The 20,631-nt window shown below is 39.4% G+C and overlaps 1 protein-coding gene across 3 annotated transcripts in view; it reads right to left on the bottom strand.

Moving 5' to 3' along the window:
• Positions 1 to 400: 400 nt before the first annotated feature.
• Positions 401 to 20,631, bottom strand: part of Dcaf1 (DDB1 and CUL4 associated factor 1) — a 69,258-nt gene continuing 49,027 nt past the window's right edge. For all 3 annotated transcript variants that reach the window (XM_071615672.1, XM_027933722.3, XM_071615673.1), the window contains 6 exons: positions 19,543 to 19,636; positions 18,942 to 19,046; positions 17,912 to 17,985; positions 17,296 to 17,397; positions 7,776 to 8,028; positions 401 to 1,401 (listed from right to left, as the gene is read on the bottom strand). In XM_071615672.1, the coding sequence (XP_071471773.1) occupies positions 1,343 to 1,401; positions 7,776 to 8,028; positions 17,296 to 17,397; positions 17,912 to 17,985; positions 18,942 to 19,046; positions 19,543 to 19,636 (687 nt within the window). In that variant the 3' untranslated portion in view covers positions 401 to 1,342. The remainder of the gene's footprint in view (positions 1,402 to 7,775; positions 8,029 to 17,295; positions 17,398 to 17,911; positions 17,986 to 18,941; positions 19,047 to 19,542; positions 19,637 to 20,631) is intronic.

Here is a 20,631-nt window from a genome sequence, read left to right as displayed (position 1 = left end):
TTCAGGAAAGTGATGACAGTCACGAAATAACGATGATGATGGTCAAAATGCTCTCCTTAGCTTTGTCTGCTCACTCCTCCAAAGCTTGCCAGGAACCCTGCCTTTCCAATCCCACTAAATCCCTTCTCAGGAGCTGCCTTCTTGATCTAGAACATGGGGATAAACAGATGTGTCCAGAGTGGTCGATGCTGAGCTCCTCCCTCTGCCCCTGTATATCACTCTGCAGAAAAAGATCCTCCCAAGAGCTGCAGGCCAGGGCCAGACACTGCCCGAGCTCCTGTTCTCCAGGGGAGAACATGTTCCCAACACCCTGTTCTGACTTAGAAGGCATCTTCCATATGACCTGGCAAGAGTTGCAAGTAAAGGAATACCTCACTTAGGTAAAAGAGAACAGGGAAAGGCCATAAACAAAGACAGACTTGTAGTTTATTTTGTATTTTTTTAAATAAATACACTTTACATTAAAGAAAAAGGCCTTTGATTTGTAATTTCCACATTGGGGAGAAAGGGAAGAAAAAAAAATTTTGAAAAACTGAATCACAAAGAAAAATAGAGGGAGTGAACTTACATCCTAAGTTCCCTCGACTCCACAAAACCAATATCCACAATGACCATGCTGCCCCCAAACCATGAAGGTGGGTAAATTTAGGCATTTACTCAGCAAATAAGCAGCGCCTTCCTTCCCACCTCTGGCATGAAGGAAAAAACAAATTAACCTGACAGCAATATGAGGCAACAAAACAGGTTAAAAAATCATATATTATATTTATAATAAAATATTCTTAATCCTTATCAATTTAAGAAACCACGATTTTCCTTTTCATTTAAATACGTATGTAAAAATGCCTCTGTATTGTTCTTTAAACATCATTTTCTTCCAAAGAAAATGAAGTGCAGGGACAAGAGACCTGGTGGATATAAGTTCATACCCTCAGTTATAAATGCCTGTTTTTTGGTTTGTTTTTTTTTTGTTTGTTTTTTAAGTTTTATAAAAAACTATTTCTTGTTCTTTAAAGAACGTTATACAAAGAAAATATATTGTGAAATAACCCCAGAGACATGTTTTTGTTTTTGTTTTTTTTCCCTTGAGGAAAGATATGTCCATCTTAGGAGAAGTGGGGGAAGCAGAATAGGGCCTAATCCCTGTTGCCTTTTTTGTGGTTGTTATTTTAGAATGACCTTCAGATTCCAGTGAGACTCTAAACCATAATCTTCTGAATGCAGGGCATGCAGGTCCTTGACAGACAGCCCTGGTGAGAAAGGGAAGGGAAGGTATTCTGAATTCATCTGACTCAGTTTCTCGCCTGCCAATCATCTCTTCCTTCCAAGTGGTGATGGCTCCTCATTCATTCAAAGATAAGATGATGTCATCTTCTAAATCAGAGTTGTCAGAGCTGTCAGCTAAAAAGTAAGAAAAGGGAGACTAGATTATGCATTAGGATTATAGGAAGAACCTGCAGCCACATACATTTATGCCCGAGCAGTGTTAATTACCGGTTTCCAGAAAGAAGAAAACACATCAATTAACTCCTTGGAGCTGGCTCTGGAGAACACACCTGTTGCTGGCAACAATGATCAGCCCTGGGACCTTTTTGCTCTCTTAGCTTTCAAAGGGCCTGAACTTCTTGAAGGCTCTGCTTTCTGCCTGTGAAGCCCCAGAGGAACAGGACAAGTGCCCCATGAAGCCTCCTCCATGGCACTTGGACTACAAAGGGCAAGGATGAGGAGAGCTGAAGGCCCTCTGGTATCCTTAGAGGGATGGGCACTGGCCTTCCTGACCCTGAGACCACTAAAAAGGCAAGCTGAGTCCAAGCAAGAGATTTTTCTTAACCTCCTTAGTCACTCCCTTCTCTAGTCCTCAGAAGGCCACACAAAGGCAGAGGGAGTGGTCCTAGGATTCAGTCCTCTGCCATTTCTGAATATAATCTAAAGGGAACAAATTCCAGAAAGGTACAGATCAGTCATACCAGAGAAGGAACAAACTACCCAAAAATGAGGCAGGAGGCAAACAGGGAGCAGCTCTTAAGCTCTGAAAGTTGGTACTATCTCTGATAAGAAGCCCCTGCTCGACCTTCAGCCTTCTCAGGCAAGAAACAACACATTAACACTTCCAGAAGGATCCACCTAGGAATGAAACTAGGTGGTCTCAAAAAGGACCCACAAAGCAAGATCATTAGTTACACCATGTCTGTCAGATAAAATTAGAGAAATGTGGATAAGGATTCCAATGTGGCTAAGTGAAGGAAAAGTAAAGGCCTCAATGTCCACTTTGATTATTCAATACAAGAAGCTATAAAACAATTTTAACAACATTCCCAGGAAAGTGGACAGACCAACTCTGAGCCTGAGGGCTGCACATGTCCCATCCACCTATGCTGGATGTTGCATATGGAGAAGAATTTCTTATCAACTTTTCCCAGGTGCCTGAATCAACTCTTGGGCAAGCTGAGGGGGAAAAAAAATGCATGTTCTCAAATCTTCCTTCATTCTCTACAAGCTCCTTTAAAAAAAAAAAAAAAAAATTATTTTTTAGATGTAGTTGGGCACAATACCTTTATTTTATTTATTTATTTTAATGTGTTGCTGAGAATTGAATCCAGAGCCTCGCACGTGATAGGTGAGTGCTCTACTGCTAAGCCACAACCCCACCCTCTACAAGCTCCTTTGAGGGGGGTGGACCCCGAAGTGGGCAAAGTCCTGAAAATAAGGATGGCTAGAAAAAACAGTGTTTGTGATCCAACTGGACACAAATGTGGCCTGACTGGTGAGGAGTAGGAAAACACAATGAAGTTAAAGGATACCAGACACACCTGAACAAACCACACCTGAGCAGCTTCTTGGTTGCAGAAGCTCCATGAGGAAGGGCAGGGGTTCCCCACACAAAGCCAAGCACACACTGTGTCCTGGCCCCCCCTCAGACTTGCCAGGTGCCTATGGAAGATCTCTGAAGAATCCTCATGTTGGTTCACTCCATGAGCCAACTATGCCAGACTCACCCGCCTGAGACCTCCTGACCATCAGCTGTGTTGCTATTAAGAGTTAAGGGGCTGGGGTTGTGGCTTAGTGGTAGAAGGCTTGCCTAGCATGTGTGAGGCACTGGGTTCAATTCTAAGCACCACATATAAATAAATGAATAAACTAAAGGGCCATTAACACCTAAAAAAAGAAAAATTTTAAGAAGAAATAGAGTTAATAAGGGTCTCTGATTAGCACAGATATTGATCAATGCGCCCACCCAGTAGCTACATAAGCCCCTAGACTAATACATTTAAGTGACAACCTGCTATTGGGTCCCCTGTCACCCTGTGGATGTTTTCTTTTCTTCTTATGTGAATAAATCCTACTCCACTCAAAAAGTGGGGGTAGGCTGAGGTGGTGGCTCAGTGGTAGAGTACTTGCCTAGCACGTGTGAGGCACTGGGTTTGATCCTCAGCACCACATAAAAATAAATAAATACAATAAAGACACTGTGTCCATCTAAAACTAAAAAAAAAAAAGGTCTCAGAGGCCACAAATGTGGCTCAATGGTAGTGCACTTGCCTACAACACAGGAGGCCAAGGGCCTCATTCCCAGCACAGCTAAGAACAGATAAGACCCTTCACTATTCCCTATCACAGATAAGAAATGCTACATGCAGCTTCATGAAGATCACAACACAAGCCTCTTTAAGGAAATGGCTCAGCATCTGAGAGCCTTTTGTGCTTGAAAATGGACTCCCCACCTGGTGGCCAGGTGGTTGGACTCCTTTCTCTACCTTCCAATCTTTCCTCATCCTCCTTCCAATCTTTCCTCATCCTCATCCAAGTGTTGAAGTGACCCAATCCCAGACCCTGGATGAAACCTGCCATTCTGAAAGGCCTTGAAGGCAAAGACAGTCTAATTATTTTCAATTCCTGCAGTGTTTAAGCCACTGATACAGGCACCTGGGGGAATGGGAGTAGCAGGTGCTAACAAGTCGAGACACAAAGACTCTTTAAGTCAAGATGCTTCTGTTCCTAGGCTATGATTGTGTATCTGGAATCATTGGATTCCTGCAGAATCCAGGACCTAGGCAAGGTTACCAGGGGATCCCTTAAGTGTTTTCTATTTCTATGGCTTTCATCATATCCTAAAAGGGTTCCAAAAACTCCAAAAGGTCAACAGCTACCCTGCTCTAGAAAATTAGTATGAAGTAAAATACTAACAAACCAAGGGCATCGACGTGCTCTGCTATTTACAGCTATTGTGGATTTGCTACATAACAGAGAAAAAGCAATGGAGTGCAGCCTACAGATACCATCTGTATCTCCATCTCAATTCTAGAGGTTGAACTAAAATATCAAGATGTCATCTATTTTATCAAAAACATTCACACCTGAGTTAAATTAACAATATTCTCATAACTAATTAGAATTAAGTGTTTTCCAGATTAATTTTGACTGGAGAGGAGGAACTGTCTAAAGGAGAAAGTAATTTTACCAAATGCAAATTGAGAGGCTTTATATTCAAATGAAGAATGATAAGGGAGATAAGACCAGGCACTCTGATGACTGGGCTTGCTCAAGGATCAGCAAAACCCTGTGCTTGCCAGCAAAACGAGGAAAAAAGCAACACGTATTAACTTCACGTGGTCATTGCTGGCCCACAGAATTCCCCCTTTCAGGGAGGGGCTTTTAAACTGAACTATTTCTCCCATACCAGATGGTTAACAAAATTATATCATGCCCAAAATTTATCACCCTAATGCAGTCAAATGAGGAAGAATATGTTTATATATTTTAAAAGCAAAAGCTGTTTCCAGTCTGAGGACCTGCCCAGTTCTACTACTGTTCCAGGCTTTGTTAAGTGCCCTTAACCAGATGATCCATTAGTAAACGATGTAGTGGAGCAGCAGAAGAGTAACAAAGACCAACCTCTAGAAATAGCTAAAGCATGGACTAGGCTACATGCCATGAGTAGTATTTAAATAAATCTCATCATCAAGTGCACATCACTTCTCCTGTTCTGCCAAGACTTCCTTTTTTTTTCTTTGCATTTAATGAACACAGTCTTAGAAACTTACAGAAAAATAGCCCAGACATCTTCAGTCCTAAAATGAAGTAAATCTGACTTGTCCTGATTCACTGTCCTAAAGCATGAGCAGACACTGAAGTATCATCTGGATTGTTGAAAACGTTTAACAGCAGAGGCTCTCTGCTTTTATTCATTTTCCCCATCATGATTTAAGGATACAGCACTGTGAATGAAGGCAGCTGTCCAGGTTAGGGTGGATGTGTGGTTGTTTTTCTTTATTTTATTTATTTATTTGCAGTACTAGAGATTGAAACTGGGGTCTCATGCATACTAGGCAAACACTCTTAACACTGAGCTATATTCCCATCCCTTTATTTTTTATATTGTGACACTATGTTGCCCAAACTGGCCTCAAACTTGCAATCCTCCTGCCTTAGCCTCCCAAATAATTGGAACTACAGGTGTTCACCACTGTGCCTGGCTTTTTATTTTTGCTGGGTAGTTCTAATTTTATGAGCTCTTCCCCTACTTTTTCTGGTGATCTAAATGTATTAGTTAAATGCAGATAACCAGTTCTTCAGATTATACACTCTAGCCAAGTCTAACTTTAAGTTTTTTTGTTTTTGTTTTTGTTTTATTTGTTGTTGTTGTTGTTGTTTCCAATATTGGGGGTTGAATCCAGGGGCATTCTACCACTGAGTGCCATGACACCCAGCTAAAGTCTAACTTTATTTGGACACTATGGATGAACAAACTTGACTGAACCAAATGGAAACATTAAACAAACATCACAAGGCTAGAGGTTTAGCTCAGTGGTAAAGCACTTGCCTGCATTCTCAAGGCCCTGGGTTCAACCCCCACCACTGGGGAGATCCATCACAGTCCTAACAACATCGTGACTTCACTGACAAGTACAGATTCCCTCCTTCAAAATTAGCTTGTGACCCTTCTGTATGGCTTATTTGGAAACTTGTATAAACCTTAAGTTTGGGTATTTTTGTTATTCTTTTTCAAAAAAGTACAGAAAACAAACTTATGTTGGGGGCACCACCATTAGCAATACTGTTGGCTGGCCCCCCCAACTTACCTTACAATTGAAGGAAGTTATAACTTATCCTCCATAACTCACTACTCACATATGGCAAAAAAGAGTTTGGTAAAAACTGCCCTATGCTGTAATCCCAGCATCTCCGGAGGCTGAAGCAGGAGGATCACAAGTTCAAAGCCAGTCTCAGCAAAAGCAAGGTACTAAGCAACTCAGTGAGACCCCGTCTCTAAATAAAATACAAAATAGGGCTGGGGATGTTGCTCAGTGGTCAAGTGCCCCTGAGTTCAATCAGGTACAAAAAAAAAAAAAAACTGCCCTGTGTCCCTTTAAGAATCAAAAATGGAAGCTAATAAATACTAGTCATCTTTAACACAGAAGGTTGGCATTTGTTAATTTCTGTAACAGTGTAAATGTTCCACATATGTGCTGTTCAACATAGTAGCTACATGTGGCTACTAAGCATTTGATTTATTTATTTTATTTATTTTTTTAAAGAGAGAGAGAGGGAATTTTAATATTTATTTTTCAGTTTTTGGCAGACACAACATCTTTGTTTGTATGTGGTGCTGAGGATCGAACCCGGGCCGCACGCATGCCAGGCGAGCGCGCTACGGCTTGAGCCATATCCCCAGCCCCAACTACTAAGCATTTGAAATGCAGATTTGAATATAACTGTATTTTTAACTTGAGAAATTTTATAGCCACATGTGATTAGTGGCTATCATTAGAAGATAAATATCTACTATGACTGCTAGAATGCTGGTTAGGTCTGTTACATGAAAAATAGCTGGATCTCCAGGGATTGCTCCCCAGTCAGGTGGGGTAGCACTACAAATAACAAGGACCATAGCTAGCACAGGTCTTCAACAGTGACACATTCTTGCAATGAGGAAAATATTATCCTGAGACATGCAAGAACACAGCAAAGCATATGAACCTTAAAACTACTAGTTGGCTTATTCAAAATTCATTAGCAAAGGCAGGAAATTTGACTTCAGACACCTGTCCTAATGGAAAGTTACTAGAAAAACTGGAGCTTATTCTTCCATATTTAGAATAAGAGTGCAGAAAGGAAATGAACAAAACAGATGCCAAAGAGAAACACTGTCCACTGGTCTTCAGGAGGTATTAACCAAAGGAGACAGGAAAGGGCTCCTCCACAAGAAACCTTAATTTCTTTATAACTTCAGAAAGGAACAACAGTCATGAAGAGCTGCAGCTAACTCCAGCTCTGGTCCTCTTAAGACAGCTACACTTTGACCTTTCATTCTAAAGTTAATCCTCTAAACCAGGAGCTGACAACTGTAAGTCCACCACCTATTTTTATTTAAGAAAAAAGAAAGAAAGAAAGAAAATTGGTTAGAACACAGCTACAATCATCTATTTACTTTTGTCTGTGACAGCATTCTCACTACAACAGCACAGCTAAGTAACTACAGCAGAAACCATATGGCCCACAGAGCAGAAAATATTTACTGCATCTTTACAAAAAAAAAGTTTGCTGACCTCTGCTTAAAAGGTAAGAGTTCACAGACATTTGGTGTGAGTACAGTCTGATTGGAGAACAGAGAATGAGTGATGTCAAGAGTGCTTTTCTTTAAGAGATCACAGTAGTGAATCAGCAGTTATGGGGCAAAGAACTTGGGTACAGCTACCCTCTGGGTTGGGATGGCTCAAGAGAAGGGACCTTGCCGCGGGTGCCAAGGCTCAGCCCAAACTCTGCCCTATACTTACTATCACCCAGGATCAGTTCCACTTCCTCATCTGCATCAGAGTCTTCATCCTCCCCGTCTTCTCCTTCCTCTAAAAGATTTGCTAGCTCCTCATCAGAGGGAGAGAAGTCATTGTCCCCATCCTCTCCTGCATTCTCATTGTTGTCATCCTCCTCCAGTTCCGCCTCCAGCAACTGGTCAGTGTCAAGTTCATCTAAATCATCAGTGTCATCATCATCTTCATCATCATCCTCTTCCTCCTGTTCTTCCTCTTCCTGGTTTAAAAAAAAAAAAAAGGCATGAGGTCATTAGGACAAACGCAGAGGCTTGGCCCATGTGGGCCACATGGTAATTCTTGCCCAAAGGGACACAGAAGAAAACTATCAGCAAAGCAGGTTATAAACTAGGTTAGCAGACTTTGTGGGCCAGTCAGACTCATCAGTGCTGGCTGAGACAAGCACACACATGTCCCCCGAGAAATTCAAAACACCCCTCAAACAAGGATTATTGGTCACTCCAAAAAGGCATTCTGGCCATAAAGCCCTTTTTCAAGGAAAGAGACAACTTGCTTCACAGACATCTCTGCCATCAATATTCTAAGAACCCAAAGGGACTCTTCTTTCTCAACCAAAGCAAATGAACTGAGTTGAAACACTAGGGAAAAAGTTTGTACCTGGAATCTAAAAAGCAATGTTTTAACAAATGGAGGAAGAAGACATCTCTTCTGTCACCAGTTCCTAAGCCCTTCAAATAAGTACCCTTGTTCTTCTAACAGACAATGTAGATGAGCCCCTAAAAATGCGACTGCATACCTTTGATCTAAACGTTCTAAAAAAAACAGGTTTACAAGACAGAGCACACACAGATATTCACATTTCCTGTTACAAGCAGTGGAGGGAATGCTACATAAACCATCCATCCTTCCATTTACCCCCAACACACACACACACATTTTCTTATTGATACATTACAGTTGTACATAATGATGGGATTTGTTGTTACACATTTGTACATGCACACAGTATAACAACATAATTTGGCCAATATCAACATCCTTCCATTCTTATAACAACTTCCCAAAGGCCAGAAAACCAATGAAATACTTTTCTCTAGGTTCTCTAAGCTTTGAAAGTCTTCTACAGATTTCAGCTTTGCATTAGAACCCAAACTGTTTTCCCTTCAAAAACACCTCTACCTTGATAAGGATGACACACATTCCCAAGCAAGGTTAACATCAATGCTAAGCCTTACCAATAATAAAAGGATTCTAATTCCTACAGTAATAAAATATAAAATTCATTTTTAATAAATACACCTAATGAAAACAAAATCTTTTTATTTTAATTGTGTAACAACCTAATCACTTAAAAAATGTAATACTGATCACTTAAAAAACTTTTTGTAGCCTAGCATGCCACAAGGCCTTGGGTTCAATACCCAAGTATCCCAAGAAAAAAATAAAGGAGGCCCACCTAGCTACTAGTATCTACCAGCTATAATATAAACTAGGCTCAGGGAGCATAGTAACTCTGATCCCAGACCCCTGATACATTTGGAGTCACCATTAGACACTTTTTGATATGCTGTTTGATGCAGTGATTTACACTTCAACAATTTCTGACAGTACATGGGAAAAACTGACACCTTTCTCAATAATCCTAATACTAAAAGTATATGTCTGTATACAGATTTTTGTGTGTGCATGAAAGAGAGAGAAAGGGGAGAAAGGAGAAGTAAATATATACAAGTAATGGCCTGAGACCACTACTCCACAGCTTTGGCCACACAGTACCTCAAAATAACCCAAATAACCCAAAGCCCTAACCAGATTACAATTTTGACTTTTCTTTTTCCCACTTCAGAACATTTTCATGACCAAAATTAGTTCTAATAGATTCACAAAGAACCTCAGTTAAAAATAAGAAGAGAGTATCTAGAACCCTATGTCTCTTACCCCTTTGAGGAATGGAATAATTTACATTTTATGATAGGAAAAAAAAAAGATTTAAAATGTTGCACTTTCTTTTGAGGTGCTGGGGATGGAACCCAGAGCCTCACATGCTAGGCAAGTGCTCTATCAATGAGCTACATCCTCAGCCCAAGAAAGCACAGTTTTTCTGTGCACTAGGATTTGAATCCAGAGCCTCACAAATGCTAAGCATACACTCTACCGCTAAGCTACACCTCCAACCCTGTCAAGATAGAACAACTTTTAAACATCCACAGTTGAGTGGGTATGTTAAGCTTCTCAAACAGTTATCAGCTGTTTTGATTTCTAAAACATCAAGCTTATCTAACCCAGAAGTACTGAGGTGAAAACAAGTTTCCATATCAAAGATAGGGAATTTCATGAACAATGATTCATAGACAAGAGAAGAATGTATGTAAGAAAATATAAGTTTTGTACTTGGTCTTAGTGCATTTTCTTTTGTCTCCTCCTGCATTGCAAAAATCCATATCAAAAGCAATGCTGGAAAAATAGGTCACGCAAGGTCTAAGCTTTGAACTAGATGCCAGTCCAAATTCTACCAGCATCCCATAAACAAAATTGTTTATCTTATAAATGTACACATAACCATCCTGGAAAGATGACATCATCATCCTTACAAATTAAGACATTATATGTAACATGGCAGGGGAAGTGAAATGAGTAGGAAAGAGAGAGCTACCTGAACCTGAAATATAGCACACATCACTTCATTTTGTCTATTTTTGTTATTGTTGTTTTTGATACCAGGGATTGAACCCAGAGGTGCTTAACTACTGAGCCACATCCCCAATCCTTTTAATTTTTTTTATTTTGAGACAGGGTCTTGCCAAGTTGCTTAGGGCCTAAATTGCTGAGGCTGGCTTTACAAATTGCAATCCTCCTGCCTCTGCTTTCCAAGTTGCTGGGATTATAGTCATTCACCACACCACATCCAGCTAGATAGTAGCTTAAATCTAGAAATACTAGTTTTGTTTTGTTTTTCCTTAACCTAATTCACTAGGGTTTAGAAACAGAATTAGAGGATCTGACAGCCAAACCATTTTAAATCATACTGTACTAACAAATTTCCCAACAGAAAGAATCCCAAAAAAAAAAAACCTTCTCTCTCGATTCCATTTTAAGTCAATTTCATGGTTACCCAGAGGGCCCTAAACTAGGCATGCAGACAACCAACCCACCCACTCACTTTCTGTATAAAAAATAGGTTGACAAGCAGAAGTTCCCTCATTTGGTTGCTGGTCCTAAACCTAACTTCAACCCTGATCTGAGAGAAAGCAAAGCTCCCACCCCTGCACTCTGGGCCTCAACCACGGTGGGAATCTGTTGCTCCAGAAGCACTTTGGTATCCCCACCTCCCTCTATCCATCTTCACACTTCTCTCCACTGCCATCTTATTTTCTATGACAAGTTCAGCTCTCCCAAACCTAACAACTTCTCCATCTACACAAACTTCAAATTCCTTCCACGTGTTGGCTTTTGAAAAGGATGAGTGAGGAACTTTATTCCTGGGCTCCATGTACTTAGCTATAACTGGCTCACTTAATTACTCGCTCTCGCTCGCTCACGCTCTCTCTCTCTCTCTCTCTCTCACATGTGACAGTCCAGCTTCTGCCCACACCCCTTCACAGTGCAGCAGCTCTGTGTGTGCTCTGGAGCCAGGAGGCCTCTGCTGAACATAAATTCAATTAGCATGATGATAAAAAAATTCAGGGCAATTTACTGACCTTTACAAGGTTACTGTTAGGATTTCAACTGGCCTTTTACACATACATGTATATAAGTTCTTTGGAAACCGTCTGGAACATTCAAAGTTTTCAACAAGTGTTCACTGTTCTGATTAGACACAGAAACCAGCCTGAACAGCCAACCGTGAGTAGGCCCTACAGTGAATAATCTATCTTGGCCTACAAATTGGAAGGCTGGCCTGATCCTTACTTGGTCGCTTCCTCTACACACAGTTCTTCCAACTTTATTCCTGCCTTCATATATCTTTTTATTTACAAACTGTGCAGAACAGCTCTATCCTGTACCACCAAAACTTAAAATCCCACAATTCTACAACTGAACTCAAACCACTCCTAACCCAGCACCTTTTCTGTTTTCTGTTACCAGGTCAAAAACTCAAGCACATCTTCCCCTTCTCCCACTTCTCTGGCTTCACTTCCAGTGAATTTTTGTTTCTCACAAATCCAAGGTCCCCAGCACTCACTCCAAGTCACTCCCAACTGTATTCAATTGCTTGTATCCCTCTGCCTACCAACCTCCAGTCTCTCAATTCTCTGTGGTTTAATCCCTTCCCTGATTGAAACCTCCCAAGGGCTCTGTATGACATCCCATTACAAAACTGCAAGAGAAGCAATGGCCATACTGAATGTCCATCAAATGCCAACTTCTCTGAATCTTTTATTAAATGAGATTGTTTGATTAAATCAGGTGAACATGAGAATCACCTGAGAAAACTTTTTTCTAAAATACACATGCCTAACCCTCTTTATTTTCCAAATGAAGCTCATGCAAATGGATTTGGAAGGCCTCCCTGTGGATTGTCAAGTGTACTCCTAATTAAAACCCACTGCTGGCCAGCGGCACATGCCTATAATTCCAATTCCAACTACTTGGGAGGCTGAGGCAGGAGGATCACAAGTTTGCAGTCAGCCTGGGAAATTTATTAAGACCCTGTCTCAAAATAAAAATAGCTAGGGAGATAACTCAGTGATAGAGCACTTGTCTAGCATATCCAAGGCCCTGGGTTCAATCCCCAGTACTACCAAAACAATCCAAAAAAAGAAAAGAACTGCTGCCAAGATGACAGAGAAGTACCTTGAAGTTCTGAAGTTCTACTTCTCTGTGATAATGCACCTTGTCCACAGAATCCCCAGAACAGAACCAAAAGGTGAATCCAGGCATTCCCAACAGCCTTCTCTGCTAGATTACTCTCTTTTTCTTAAGAACTTAGCAGAATTAATTTTCGCAGATTTAGTACAGCATTTATTTCTAGACCATTCAAACTCTTCTCAAATATTCATTTTTTTCAAGAGAAATAGCTTTTAGTGTATATTTCCTCCCAAAATATATCCAATCCCTTAGAAAAAACAAACTTCTAGTAATACTTTAAAGAACCGTTAATCTAAAAACTAAGGTAGCTTTTTAAAATGTAATTAAACCTGATCCTACTGTCTTGACATTTTTATATCAAGTCACATTTTGTTGTCTTTAAACTCCTATTTAACATGTGCTACTGGTATAAACCACCTTAAAAAGCTACAGGTTCATTTCAGAGCATATCACTTGTTTTTTTCTCTCCTCACTGGTAGAATCCCCTGCCTCCCCCCAAAAAAAAACCCTTTAGAAGTCATCACATCTGGCTCCAGCCACAGTGCAGTAAGTGTAGAATAGGTAGACTCTTACCATCCGCTTCTAGGCAGTGGAAAATACACAGGAAGCACAGCACACAGTGTGTCCCAGATTCCAAATGGAGTGGAAAAAAGAGAGCATTATTCCCCTGTTGAATTTCTTTATAAATGTAAGGTTAACTATAATTAGCTGAAATTTACTGACTTTCCAAAATCTAAGAATAATGATCAATTACTACTCTTTGATTTTATAATTTCGCCAAAAGCCAACATCAAAGTTGACTGAACTGATCTTCAAAACAGTTATCAAACTTCCAATGAATAACATAAGCTCTGAAAGGTGACTGGCTTATCTGTGTTTTCATCAAATGCCTGAAAGAAGGCAGATAGCAACCTCAGAAATCAGGCATGCACAGACAAACACATTCTGACATTTTTATGTATCAATATAGTAGTACAGTTCATCCCTTCCCATAACTTCCCAACATTTAAACAAAAGTGTATGGTATGTAAATTATATCTGAATAAAATCCTTTAAGTAAAAACCATTTTATACTGGTACTTGATGCTGGACCATTTCAACAGATTGCACCTGACCACTCATGCTTTTGACTTTATTTTGCTAAGATCAAAAGGCAAATTCAAAGATGTTGGTCACAGGTGCCTGAATCCCTAAGCAATATATGTCAACCCTGAAACAGCTGAGAAGACCATAGAGCAAGTATCTAGACTAGGACAAAACTTTGAATAGCAAATGAATCATGAAAATGAAGTCTCTAGTTTTAAAATCAGGTGAAACCTATAAAGCAAAGTGAGTAAAAAAATAATAACAATAATTCAAGTTGCACCTACATAGGTAATAGGGAGAAATCTGAAGGAGATAATAAATACAGCAAAACATCACTCCAAGATTCTAGAAAGAATTCATATCAACACGAGGTTACAAATAATATTTAATTATAAGGCTGGGGTTGTGGCTCAGTGGTAGAGCACTCATCTAGAATGTGTGAGGCACTGGGTTGAATCCTCAGCACCACTTAAAAAATAAACAAATTAAAGATATTGTGTCCATCTATAACTAAAAAATAAATATTTTTTTAAAAAAGTAATGATATTTTATTCCACTCAAAACATCTCTAAATCAAAAAACCAAGAAGAAAAGCAGTATTCTAATGGACAACATTCAAACATTAAATGTACTAGGTGACTTACAAGGACTATGCAGTTAGTATGCAGTGAAACATACCTACAGCCAGCAAAATCTGGAAGCAATGCTAACTTACCCACATCATACAGATACACTGATACCTAGGTCCCTCCAAAGCTAGAAAGCTTTCAGGCTCTTATACAGACTGGACCCCAGAGCCACTTGCCAGGACCTCTTGCATCTGCACCTCTTGATCCTAGTTGCCCAAGCCAAGGCAGCTTCTACTTTTCCATAAGAGATAAAGACTCAGACGTCCTTACCATCAACAACCTATCTTCTTTCTAGTATCTTTCTCCTTTCACCACTCAAAAGGAATGTTAAGCAGAACCACAGAAGGAGAACCAAGAAGACAGACACTAGGCCTCACATGGACCCATTTAACTTAACAAAGTAAACCTGCTGCTTCAGATTTACAGGTCACCTTGTAACATCCAGGAAGCCTGAAACAGAACTGATACCTAGTAATGATGAATGAACCTGGGGGAACAAGCCACCTTGTACCACTGTAAAACTGCCCTTCTATACTCAATGATAATATACCTTATTTTGTGACAGCTAAAGTGTAAAATGTCATGTGTGGAGTAGGGTGTCTAAAGTAGCAAACCAAAGCAAGAATAAAGGAACGGACACTGATAAGAAACCACAGGCAATCGCACAAAATGTCAAGGATCAAAATCTACTTGCAAGCTCCGTTACCAAGAATGACTAGCACCATGTACAGATTTAAAAGTCCAGCAGTTAAGACTATTAATATTCATGTCACAGGGCTGAAAATGTTACTCCATGGTAGAGCATTTGCCTTGCATGTTCAAGGCCTTGGGTTTGATGCCCAGCATTGCAAAAGTGGGGGGGGGGGGGGCGGGGGGGGGCAAATGACATAAATAAATCATAAACCACCTATATCCATCTGAAGACCTTATACCCGTTATCTCATAATTCATGTGAGCTATGAAACTTAGACCTCTGCAGGCCATGCAGCTGGAAAGCATTAAAGAAAAACCCTTCTACTTTAGGAAATCCCTAGCAGCATTTGGTAAAGTAGTTTTAAACTCTGGAGCCTATTTGTCTTTTGTGGTGTTTAAAAAACTATGATACTGTGCTGGGATTGTGGCTCAGTGGTAGAGCGCTCTCCTAGCACGGGCGGGACCCAGGTTTTATCCTCAGCACCACATAAAAATAAAGGTATTGTGTTGTGTCCATCTACACCTAAAAAATAAATATTAAAAAAAAAAAACTATGATACTAATGCTGTCATTTTAAGTATAGGACTTTCCAAAACAATATTTCCAACAATAATCATGACAATCCTCACTATGTGGGGGGACAGAGGGAAACCAGAATGGGAAACTGCCCAACCCTAGAGAACAAAGAAACAATCTTTGAGTCAGGAAGCAGCCAGGCCCTGAAGAAAGTTCTGCTCTGATCCCATGGTGATTACCAGCCCACCTTAACCAACATCCACACTCAGAGGGGAGAGGGGACGGGGGCATGAGACTCTTTTCCTTACTCTGCTGAGAAATCTATATCTGGGGATTATGAATCAATTTTGAGCATGCTTAGTCAATTGGAACATACCACCAGAACAGTAGAAAGAGCACACACAGGGAACTTTAGGTAAGAGTATCTGTTACAGCTTCTTTTGTCTAGGTATATTTGATCCAGGTATACTGCATCACCTATGATGCATAAGTGATAATGCATTCAAAAGAAGTATTTGATTTAAAGAGCAAGTGAATGCTTACAACCTATGAAGCCCAACAGTGAAAATCGCACCTAAATCTCAAATTAGCAAAACAAAATGGCCTTGCTTATTAGTCATAACTAAGTTCTATTACAAAAAAACATGAGTCCTTAGTCCATAGTCTTAGGTTGTCACCCAAAAAAGTCACAAAATTATTATTTTCAAAAATTTTTTGCTTTTAAAATTTTCCTTTAAAATTTGAAGTACACGCTATTTTGAAAGGATCCTAACAACAAAGGATCCTAAACTCTGAGCATGACTTACCAAAATGGAAGAGAGGGATGAGGGCAAAAGCTATGTCAATACAAATAGAGGGAAGTACACTTCCTCATATTCTATGGCGCTCCCCTCCTCACCTAGGTCACCTATGTGTCCTTAAAGAGGATACAAAGCAACAAGACTAAGTAACACCAGAGTGAGAGGGGGAAAAAACGAACTCAAGATCTAGAAAAAAGAGACATTTTACTGGCTTTAATATCTGCAACAAGAGAATGTCAAATGTTAGTCATTCAATTTCAACTTTATAATACTCACTCTGCAATAAATTATTCTAGAAGATTAGAGAAAAGAATTAGGCCTGGAAACTGTACTTGAAAAGAGAACATGGTGTAAACCCAGCAGACAGAAAACAAACTGCTGAAAACTCAGATAACCGAGAAACTCTTCAAATCTGAAGAGTGTGACACCACACAGGTAAGTTACCTACCATTAAGTGAACACAAATTAAAACTCCATGTGAAAATGAAAAAGCCAAGACTGTGAGACATCATACTATTCACTCATATTTTATATGTTTTATTTTTCAAAAGCATTAATCTCTTCTTATTACTCTGATCACTATACCATGAAACTGAGAAAACACAAAACTTTATAAAGGTTAACCGATTTCTATAATCCATCTCTAGCAGTGGCTCTTCTGTTTTGTACTGACTTCAGTAATGACGGGGGTTACTTATACTGAAGCCGGAAAAGGGCCTGATTTAGAGATTGAAACATGGAAATCTCTGAAACAACACTCAGTGATTGCTAAGCTGCAAATTAACCTACCAGTGGAAATCAAGATCATCAGGTACTGGGCTAGAGTCTTATAATTTTACTTTCTTCTAAGTTTCAGATATATGACAGGTCTTCCAAATGTGGCAAACAGGTAGCAAAAGCTGATCTTGAAAAAAAAAACCTCTAGCAAAAAGCAGAAGAGCACAATCTCTATGAAGCACTACTTAGCAGAAAGACATCTCAAAGAGCACTAACCTGGTCCTCCTCTTCATCCTCATCCTCTGCCAGACGCTGTCTGCCGACTTCATACAGTCTGCATACTGTGTCCATGTTCAGAGAATCCATGCTGCCTTGATTCTGGAATAAAACACCCAGTCCAGAAGGAATAGTGAGTTTTCAGAAGGTTCATATCCACACCTCAGCTCTGGTGCCCATGACCTTGACCCTGTAACTATCAATGTTTCCAATACCTAAAAATCCTTGAGTTGGCTCTCAAAATATTATACCTGGGACACACAGAGGGAAAGAAACACAGCATACGAAGGTTTTGAACATTGAGGGCCTAAGTATAGAAGAGACCACCATCCTTGGAACAAACCTGTCTTGCTCTGGCAAGACTCCTCTGAGAAAGGGATGACAATGTAAATACAAGGGGTAGGACTCTCTACATTGTCTTATACTGAGATCTTCCTATTATTTCTCTTATACTATATGTCTCCCAAACACTACCAATTCAGTAGGTTATCAATAATCTATCAGAAACATTATCAACTTTAGAACCCATTTGATATCAGACAAAACCCTTGTAATATAACTTAAAAATGACCATACACATAAGAAAAAAAGCAGGATCTCTGCAAGCTCCCTTTACCTCAATGACAGCAAGATAGCAGTCTTTGGTGTCTGTACACAGGTCAAAGATATTCCGCTTCACATCAATGGTTGCTGAAAAACAGAATGTGACAAGACTCAGGACTGGACTTATAGCTGTGACCTTAAAACCTGCTTTTCTTCTATAGGAAGTTAAAGTGATTATTCATAAATATTACCAAAACTCCTCTGATTTTCAGTGAAAAGTTACAGTCCTCCTGGAAAGTGGAGGACCTTTAAAAGTAACATTAAGGGCTGGTGATGTGGCTCAAGTGGTAGCGCGCTCGCCTGGCATGCGTGCGGCCCAGGTTCGATCCTCAGCACCACATACAAACAAAGATGTTGTGTCCGCCAAAAACTAAAAAATAAATATTAAAAAAAAAATTCTCTCTCTTAAAAAAAAAAAAGTAACATTAAGACGTAAAGAAAGCTCCCTGGAGCTGGGTGCAGTGGTACATGACTCTGCAATCCCAGCAATTTGGGAGGAAGGCAGGAGGATTGCAAGTTTAAAGCCAGCCTCAGCAACTCAGTGAGACCCTGTCTCAAAATTTAAAATTTTTTCCTACAAAGAAATACCCAGACTGTATGACCAATGTGATTCTGCAACATGTACACTCAGAAAAATGAGAAATTATACCCCATCTGATTCAAATCTATGATATGTCAAGATGATTAAACTGTCATGTGTAACTAATTAAAACAAATTAAAAAAAAGAAATACCCATAAAAAAAAAAAAAAATTTAAAATTTTTTTAAAAAGAGCTGAAGATGTGGCTCAGTGGGTTTAATCCCTGGTACTAAAAACAAAGAAAAAGAACAAATGATTCAACTAATACATGAACATGTGTTAGTGGTGCATGCCTGTAATCCCAGTGACTTGGAGGACTGAGACAGGAAGATCACGAGTTCAAGGCTAACCTGTATAACTTAGAGAGACCCTGTCTTAAAAATAAAAAAATATGGGGGATACAACTGCCAGTACCTCAAAAAAGAGGGGAAAAAATGATCAATACCTGCCCCTACATGCTTACCTATAGGTTTGTAATCAGTTGCGTTAAATGTGCGAAAGGATGAACCAAAAGGACTTTTCATCCTCTCTTCTATTAAGTCATCTTCATCATCTGCCTGCAACATAGCTAGTTGGGGACAGGGGAATAATAAAATACTGTTAAGAATCAGAAACATTCCCTATTCACAAGTGCAGAAAATTTTAATGGCCAATCAAGATTTCAGTCAGTTTCCCTGTATTTAGTTAGTTCCTCTCAAACTGTCTTCCTTGCATATCCAATCTATTGTGGCAAACAATGTCCTCAACTTCTCATCTAGCCCGCAATAAATGTAACAGCTGAAGGCTTACAACATCCTAAAACAATAAATAAAAAGGTTTTTAAGACATATGTGTGGAAATCATAGCATAAAATTTCTTTCTATACCAGATTTGTTGACTTCAAAGTTAGTTGCCTTTCATTCTAAATCAATGTTATTTTTAACCTTCTTTTTTGTTACCACCGCACTAACCTTTTCATCTACGTCAGAACTTTAAAGTGCTTCTCACAAAAGCAGAATTTCCAAAAAAATAAGTATCCAATTAAGTGAGTAGAAGAAAAGAGAATGAAGTGAAAAGTTTATTACCTCCATACATCACTGTTCCCGTGTGGTTGAACACCACACGACACTGATCCAGAGCAGGAACAGTATGTAAAAGATGGAAAGTTCGAAGGTCCCACTTGGAAAAGGAGTAGTCAAGGAAAACTATTTCACACAAAAGTTCTTATCTAACCTCATGGAAATTCTGAAACATCACTTTTGTTCCCCTCTTGCTAGGTATTGATACTTTAAAAGTCATAGATATTATTGAATGATGTCCCCAGTATACTCTTTATGTAAATAAATGCTACGTGAATTCCCTCTTCCCCGTAGTAGCACTTCATTTTCTTATGTCTAGCAACTGATTTCTATAGAGCAAAAGTAAAATCCTTCCAAAGATAAATAAAAATCAATTTGATAATGATAGCCAGGAATCTAGTCACTCTTCCTAAAACATAGAAAATATACTAGTTAAAGTCATCATTAATTCCCAATAACAACAATATAGTCCACTGGAAACTCACTAACATTTCAAACCAAAGGAGAGGCACCACATTATTATCAGTGTGGATACTTTAACCTGGTACTGCTAGAAAGAACTTCTGCTTCTAAAAAATAATAAAATCATAGCATTTGCAGGCAAATGGATGGCATTAGAGCAGATTATGCTAAGTGAAGTTAGCCAATCCCTAAAAAATAAATGCCGAATGTCTTCTCTGATATAAGGAGGGTGACTCAAAATGGGATAGGGAGGAAGAGCATGAGAAGAAGACTACCACTAAATAGGGAAGAGAGGTGGGAGGGAAAAAGAGGGAGAAGGGGAGTTGCCCAGAAGATGGGAGGAGAACCTCATTGTTATACAGAATACATATATGATGTTGTGATGAAAAAAGAAAAAAAAAAGTGTGTCACATTAGATTGGATAGAGAGAAAGGATAGGAGAGGAGAGGAGGAGTAGGGAGGATAGGAAGGGAAGCAGAATAGACAATATGATTGATGTATGTACATTCCATGTATGTATTATATATCAAAATGCATTCTACTGTCATGTATGACTAAAAAAAAAAAATTAAAAAAAAAAAAAAAAAATCCAGCACCCCAGGGTTAATAAATCAGTACTATGGTTAAAAAGAA

This window comes from Marmota flaviventris, chromosome 8 (genome assembly GCF_047511675.1).
Source record: "Marmota flaviventris isolate mMarFla1 chromosome 8, mMarFla1.hap1, whole genome shotgun sequence".
In the NCBI taxonomy this organism is placed as follows: Eukaryota; Metazoa; Chordata; class Mammalia; order Rodentia; family Sciuridae; genus Marmota; species Marmota flaviventris.
This window is presented reverse-complemented; position numbering and strand designations above follow the sequence as displayed.